At 40.7% G+C, this 7,278-nt stretch overlaps 1 protein-coding gene across 4 annotated transcripts in view; it reads right to left on the bottom strand.

Moving 5' to 3' along the window:
* Window positions 1–975: 975 nt before the first annotated feature.
* The window catches only part of ZCCHC2 (zinc finger CCHC-type containing 2), a 48,770-nt gene continuing 42,467 nt past the window's right edge, over window positions 976–7,278 (bottom strand). For 3 of the 4 annotated variants that reach the window (XM_076330413.1, XM_076330416.1, XM_076330417.1), the window contains one exon: window positions 4,860–6,860. In XM_076330413.1, the coding sequence (XP_076186528.1) occupies window positions 6,793–6,860 (68 nt within the window). In that variant the 3' untranslated portion in view covers window positions 4,860–6,792. Of the gene's footprint in view, window positions 1,196–4,859; window positions 6,861–7,278 lie in introns of those variants that run through there. The other variant, XM_076330414.1, reaches the window with a different exon arrangement.

The following is a 7,278-nucleotide window of genomic DNA, read 5'->3' as shown; positions in this document are numbered from 1 at the left end:
CGAGAACAAAAATTTAGGAAAACGCTGTCATAAGTCTCTAGCAACCTGGCTAGGCAGCTCTGGCTTGGACAAAGCGACAGCTATGTCGCGTCTCAGGGTAGCCGCTCTCTCCAGCGGCGCTGGAGGCATGACAGCCTTTGGGCATCGCGCTTTAGTTGTGGAGTAGCCAAGCACATTTGTTTTCCTGTCTAACTCTAAATTGACATCCCATTCTTTGCCTCCTTCACCTGAGAACTTGCTAGAAGTAAGATATCCTTCCTCAGAAAGGAAGAAAAATGTGGTGGTTTCCAAGTGCAATGCTAAGTCCAGCTCCCATTTAGCTGCCTTTGCAGTGGCAGGTACTGGCACAGGCTCACGCTGAAATAGTTACCCCCTTGCACAGGCTATTTTATTTTGGATTAGCAAGTTTTCAATATTATTGTCTGGGAGTTTGCCTACCATGGATTAAAGCATTTGAAATGGCCCTCCATCACGTGCATGGTTCTAGCATGCATGTAAAAGAGATTTTAAAAGGCTAATCAGGGCAAAAGCAAGATGAAAAAAAAAAGGCAAACACACAAATGAAAAATGGAAAACAAGTCAAAGGGAGACAACACTCTAAAGGGTGTTTTAGCTAGCTGACAACTCTGTGTAGCCGTAAGAATTATGAACACCGTAAGATTTTAAATGTATTATTATAGTCTGTTCAAAGTGCACATAAATTAGCCTTATGCAGGTTGCTGGAAGCGCCATCTCTTCTATTACGTGTCCGATATGGTCAGCTGCGCTGTGGTGAAATGCAGGATTCAGCTGGTTTTGTACCAAACAGATGCAATCGCTTTTTGGAGTTCTTTGCTATGAAATGGATCTGAGCTGCGGTAAGAAATCGAGTGATGTGTGAAAACTCTCACCTCAAGCACACCCCAAGGCCTGCTGGTATTTTTTTGGCATTGCTGTTGCTTTCCCCTCCCCTCCTTAGACTCTGTTGCTCTTTTCATTGGAGGTTTTTATTTCGTTATGTTGACAGAGGCCAGGATTTCCTGGATTACACGCTCAGTTTGAAATACCTAGAAGTCCTTGTCAATATGCACCTCAGAGCCGATCTGGTCTTTAAGGAGTAATTGAAGTAAGTCCCGTGATGTTTTCATCCAGAAGTCTTCCCACTGCTAAGCTGTCTGCTCTTTTGCTGGCGCATGTGCATACCTTGTAAAAAAACCTATAAAAAAAGGAAAAGAGCAATTTGATAGCAACACAATTAATTGTATACGTTATATTGACTACTCTACCTAGACATGCCATCAGTTTCCAAACTTGTTTTCAGTCAAAACAAGAAAAAAATCTGAAGTTGTTGAAAACACCACGGTTTAACTTTCAAACTACAAATGGTGTAAAATATGACTATTATAATGTAAGCATAATATTTTATTATGTAAATGATGTTTTATTATGTATACTACTATTTTTTTCTAAGGAGTCCCTAACCAGTACTTTAAGACGAAAATTAAATGGCAAATAAGTTTTTGACGCAGCAATCCCCATCTTTCATCAGTCACGCCAATCAGCATCGTAGGAGTAATTGTTCACTTCGTATCGGTCGTCAACATCCTCTGTTTCTGGAAAAAAACATACTTTAGAAGTCAATAAAAATGGCCATTTTAGATCAAAGAGGGGAGTTCTAAAATGAATGCGCTAATGGTTAAGATACAGCTATTATACCCTTTTACCAAGTTCAACAATTTTTTTTTCAGCCTGTGCTTTTGTGCATTGTTTTATTGCCCCGTTCAGACAACAGTGACCCTTCACACTAGTCAGGGAGGATGTATCAATATTAAAAATAATGGGTTTATTATGTTCCATCTCTTGGGAAACACATTCCTGAGCATGAGACATTCCAGATAAATATCTGATCTGATGTTAAATACTATATTGTGGACCTTCAGACTAAGTAGAGAGAGACAAATAAGAGAAATTATCCTGAAAGATAAGCAGACTCCCTCATGAATTATTCTGATTTGCAAAAAAGGCTATATGGGCTTCAGAAAGCATTCCTCACTGTATGAATACAAATATCTAGAACCATTTCTAATACTCGGTGGTTCGTAAGACACAGCTTTCACATTTGGCTCCAATTCTCTGGGTCTTCACTATGAGACCTGGGCTATTTTAGCTCTAGGTAGTTAATACTTCAGATATGCCTTCAGCATGCTTATTTTTTTGAGAAACAACAATTAGTGAGAAATTCATGTGAGAAAATATATAAACATGAGAAAACCCTACAGAAACTAACGTTACAAAATCACAGGTCAAAGAAATCCCCCAAGTAAGCTTACTTAGATGGCACGAAGATGCTGAAACCAAGTTAAACTGAAGCACCTTACGTGGTGCCTCACAAGTTCCCGTATATTCCACTGGTAGAGTTATGCTGCCACCTATTGCGAAGATGAACTTTAGAGACTCATTTCATTTTGCTAGGAGACATTTGCAAGAATTACCCCTTGTCTTTCTCTTTTTTTTTATTAACAGTACTTTCTTCCTAAATATCTGCTACTGATCATTGCTGGAGGCAGGATGCAGGCATAGGTGGACTTTCGGCCTGTCCAAATACAGCCGTTCATACATTTTGATCTCCCATCTACTCCAATGTACAGCGATGTACAGAACTCGACTGTCTGCAGCTGTTAGCTCAAAGGCTGGATCAAAACTAGAACCCTGTTCCTCTACCCTGATTAGCAGCCGAGGCGTACAACAGCCACGGGTAGAGAGGCAGCACGCTCTCCCTGCAATAACGCTTTGAGATGTGCGTTTCCTTCCTCCCTTGCCAGAGGAGCACAGGACTGTATGTTCGTACCTGCATCCTGTCCACGTAACTGAGGCAGCACTCGAGCTCTAGTATAAACTCAGGCCTACGCCTTTAGGACACCTCTTCTTCTTCCTCGCAAGCACAAGCGCAGTCCACATACCCTTTATATATATTGTGCCTAATTCTAGCAGCCGTAGTTACCAGCCCTGAGCAGGAAGCACTATTGCGCAAAGCTGCTTTTTTGTGCACGCAGAATTTAGGCAACCTTATTCCAGGAGAGCAGCTGCAGGAGGCCCAGGTCAGCACATCTCTAGAGGCAGCCGCGAGCAAAACTGAAACAAATTACGATGGTACTTCCATCTCTCTACAACTGGAATAGCTTGGCAGCGGTTGAGTTTTGCAGTTCTCAGCATACCTTTCTGCACCTTTTACTTTCCATCTACCTTGGCACAATGCCTGTGCCCTCTGTTCCTTCACCTCTTCAGGAGTATCAGCTAAGTCATGATCTAGGCATTAGGCCACCACTACCGTCCTAAGGCCTCTTAGCTGGGAAAATGAGGCCACCTGTTCACTCATAAGCAAGCAGTGTGCATCATCGCATTCCCTTATGCTCTCATCTTCCCAATCCTGTCCATGACCGACTCATTGTTCATTTTCTCTTCCGGCTTTAGGAACCAAACGCTTTGTTCAAACAACAGGTTTCCATCTGCAGCAGCACTGGAGCAGGCAATACAAACCGGGAGCAGCGCAGTACTCGGGAGTCACTCCTGGACAACCTGGGTAGCTGCTCAGGCCGACCAGCTAGTAGGATTTTCTCATTTATCTTTAGGGCATTCAACCGTTTCCAAGCCACTCGGTAGGAGAGAGAATCTCTCTTGAACTGCAGCTGTAGTTGAACCCGATTGCCCAGATAGTAGTGGTGTAGCCAAAGAGGAGAGGTAGGTATGAGTGCTCTTAGGTCTCCAGCAAAACAAGCATCAGAGGAACGGGGCATTTTATACTGTTTGCTGTGCCAGAGGGCATGCATTTTTAAATTTTTGAATCAATAGATCCAACCAGGATCTATTAAAGTCAGGGTTGCTTGCAGCATGCACAGATGGTCAGTCAGGCAAACGAGAGTATCAGCAACTCAGATGGCATGGTAGGTAGCAGATTTCATTTTCAGAGTAATACGATAATTCAGAGATTCCTTGGACAGGTGTACGCACTCCCTTGTGTCCAGGGAGGGGACACAAGACACTTGCAGAAATGGAAGCTGTATGATGATGTCTGTATGACACCTGGGTTTCAAAACCCCCCATTATTATGGGAGTTGCCTGAAGAAAAGAGGTCAGGTTCATCAGCAACTTCGAGCCTTCTCATCACGTTAGCTGGTTTCTCAGGAAGTAGGTTGTTCTGTGTAGTAAGCTGGGGTAAAGATCTAAGATAGTCTGTGGTCCTCAGCTCTGCAGATAAGCTGCTGCTAAGCAGTAGGAATTAGAAGCGCTGTCTATACAGCAAAGTGAGGTGACAGAGTAATTAGTACCCTGCTCTTTCTACCCGAGCACATGTGGGTACTTCATTCGTATCAAACCCTTCAGCTGTAATCTGCACATTTCTAAGCTTCTTCCCTACTCCCGGCAACTCCTGTTGTCCTTCCATTTATTTTAGCAGATAGAAGAAAGATACCACTTTCAGTTAGTACATGCCCAGCACACACATTATTTGCACTGCAGTCAAAAAAAAGCCCGTTTAAACTGGGTTTTAGCCCAAATCCAGGAGCCATCAGAATATAACACAGGCTTAACTCTTCTGAAAGAGCTTAGGTCAAAGTCCTGGGTCTATCACACAAGGTCATCCTCTTTCTCCCAAGAGATCTATCTACCTTAAAGAAGTTTAAATCAAGAGACAGTATCCTGACTTCAGATACAAGACTGACCTTACCTGAAGTCAAATACTCTCAGCTTCGCCTTCAAAGTGACAGATTCCAACCAAAATGGTAGCTTGCCAAAACCTTCCGCCATCCCATCCCTATACCCCACGGCAGAGCATCACACGTATTTCATTGTTCTCAATGATAAAGGACAGTTACTTGCACACGTACTTTTTTTTTCTTTTTTTTTATTGCTGTTAATTCAAGGAAAAAGGTTGCATAAAATCCAATCTCTTCTAGAAATATAAGTGACCTTTCCAGTACATTTCAAATATCAAAGTATATGGTAAACATACAAATAAAGAGAAGGTAACATACCTCCTATTTACAGTACAGTATTTTAAATCATAAAATAAGTTCCATAAAGTACAACTGGCAGGTAATTCACAATACAAGTCCATTGGTGGTTTAACACCCTCACTTCAACTCAAACGCAGTTCATTCATTTCAAGTGGTCCAAAAATACCCAGATCAAATAAAAATTTTAATCAAAATAATTTTCATTTACTACTTAAACTTCTTTTTTAAATTAAAGCTTTCATCTACCTCCCTCCCCATTCCCCCCCTCCAAGAAAAAAGTTTCAAAATGTACACTGGTGCTATAAATATAAATGCTACCTATGAAGAAATGTAGTAATCAAGCTTTTTTTCTTCAAGTTTTTTTTGTTTGTTTAGCAATTTATTAGACGGCTGAACCAAAGATTGATTTTACTTCATCCCTCTACCGGACACCAGGTCTGATTTTAAGAAAAAACATTTCTGCCATGAACTGTGAGGAATGCCAAACCCTATGGATATACAGTGGTAGTTGTTCATCGGTGTTGAATGCAGCAGTCAAAAAATACACTCATCTTCCAGATAACCTCAGTGCACTTTAGGAAATCAAATATTACCTGGAAGCAATTTAGTACATATATTGGCTTTTAAAAATAAAATAAAAAATACAGCAGCATTAAACTTACTTACTCATGATACTGACATGATTAATACCATCTTAACACTCATTTCAGTCTTTCACATTATACCGTAATTACGCATAGTGGTAAATTGTTATAAAATAGTGACTTTGCTATTTGGTAGACAGGTTCTAATACTAATACCTGACTATTTTGTAGAAAACCATAGCTTTTGTTCAGTTTGAAATAAAACATTTACATTCTAAGTACAATGCAACACTGTAATAGTTTAGGAAAAAATATTCAATCAAGTAACGTTCATTCTGTGTTGACACGATGTAGAATAGCTTTAAAAAAGGAAAAAATGCCGTCAACTTTCATTACAAATGCAAACACACTGAGTACAACATTCATACCATTTTTTTCACCTTTGTTGCTGAACATACAGGCTAAAAAGCTACAATGGAAGAAAAATCTGTCAATTTAAGCTCGTTCATTTTTCTAAATCTGTTCCAGTCCACACAGTTTCAGCCCCTTCCTGCTCTATGTGTTTTCATTTATTTGGGACTCTCAAGAGCTGTGTATATGTATTATTCTCAGATACAGCACACATACAGTATTGTGTGTTCCTTTGGACTCTCCTAATAGGATGTTTGAACATCTCCCCTCAATTCATGAGCATTAATTTAGAGTATGGGCAGGGTCTGTATGAACTGCTAAACACTCATGCAAGTCCAACGAATCCACGTGGACAAACAGGGAAAGAAAATAAAACAGCAGCATAAGGAGAACGGGGAGGGAGGGAAGAAGATTGTGGTGGGGAACATGACCAAGTTTCTTCTTTCACCATATGGCTGCTCCACCAGTGATGTCAGAGGTCAGAGGATTTTTTTTTTTTTTTTTTAAAAATGCAGTAAACATTGCACATGTCTCAAGTCTTCAGTGCAAAAGCATGGTTCGAATGCTCTTTTTGATTGTTTGGCTGTGTGTTTGAATTGCATGCATTACGCAAGCCTTTTGTTGAACCAGGAGGAGACCAGGGACTCAGCTTTCTTCTTTTGTATGGAACAGAGGTGCAAAAGCAATGAAAAATTCCAAAAGAATATAGAACCGGGAATGTCCCAAAACACAAGACCAACCCCCCCCGCCCCCAACCTTCCCCCAATTTCCCAAGCTTCAGTTTAAGTAGGCAATGTTTACTTGTTTCAGTCTGCAGAATCCAAGGTATCATTGGAAGGGGGAGGGGGAGGTGCGTATCTCAGTCTGTAAGTGCCTAAAACAGGAAAGAGAACTACTAAGTCACTGCTCACAATTAAAATGGATTACAAAACCACTACAAGGTATCAAAATGGACATGCTCTTCAAAAGGCACTATCATCCTCCAGTCCTTTTAAAGTAGGTCCTAAGATTTTATACTATTTTCTTTCATCTGCTTGCTAAAATTGTAAGTTTAAAAAAAGATATAGACCGTAGATACAGGACTTTACCTTTACCGGAAAAATGCAAGGAAAAGAAGACCCCCACCAAGGTTCGCCTTTCCTGTTCCAGTCTGACCAAACAAGTAAAGTCAGAATGGGCACAGGCCAAGAATCAAAAATAGTTTATGCTCTACGCAAACACTGCGTTTTCTCCATTATTCTGGATGGAGAGAGAAATGGCATGTAAGGCTGAAGCCATTCCTTTGATTTTTA

Source organism: Aptenodytes patagonicus, chromosome 2 (assembly GCF_965638725.1).
Source record: "Aptenodytes patagonicus chromosome 2, bAptPat1.pri.cur, whole genome shotgun sequence".
Classification (NCBI taxonomy): domain Eukaryota; kingdom Metazoa; phylum Chordata; class Aves; order Sphenisciformes; family Spheniscidae; genus Aptenodytes; species Aptenodytes patagonicus.
The sequence above is the reverse complement of the archived record's forward strand: the minus strand, read 5'-3'. Positions and strand labels throughout refer to the sequence as shown.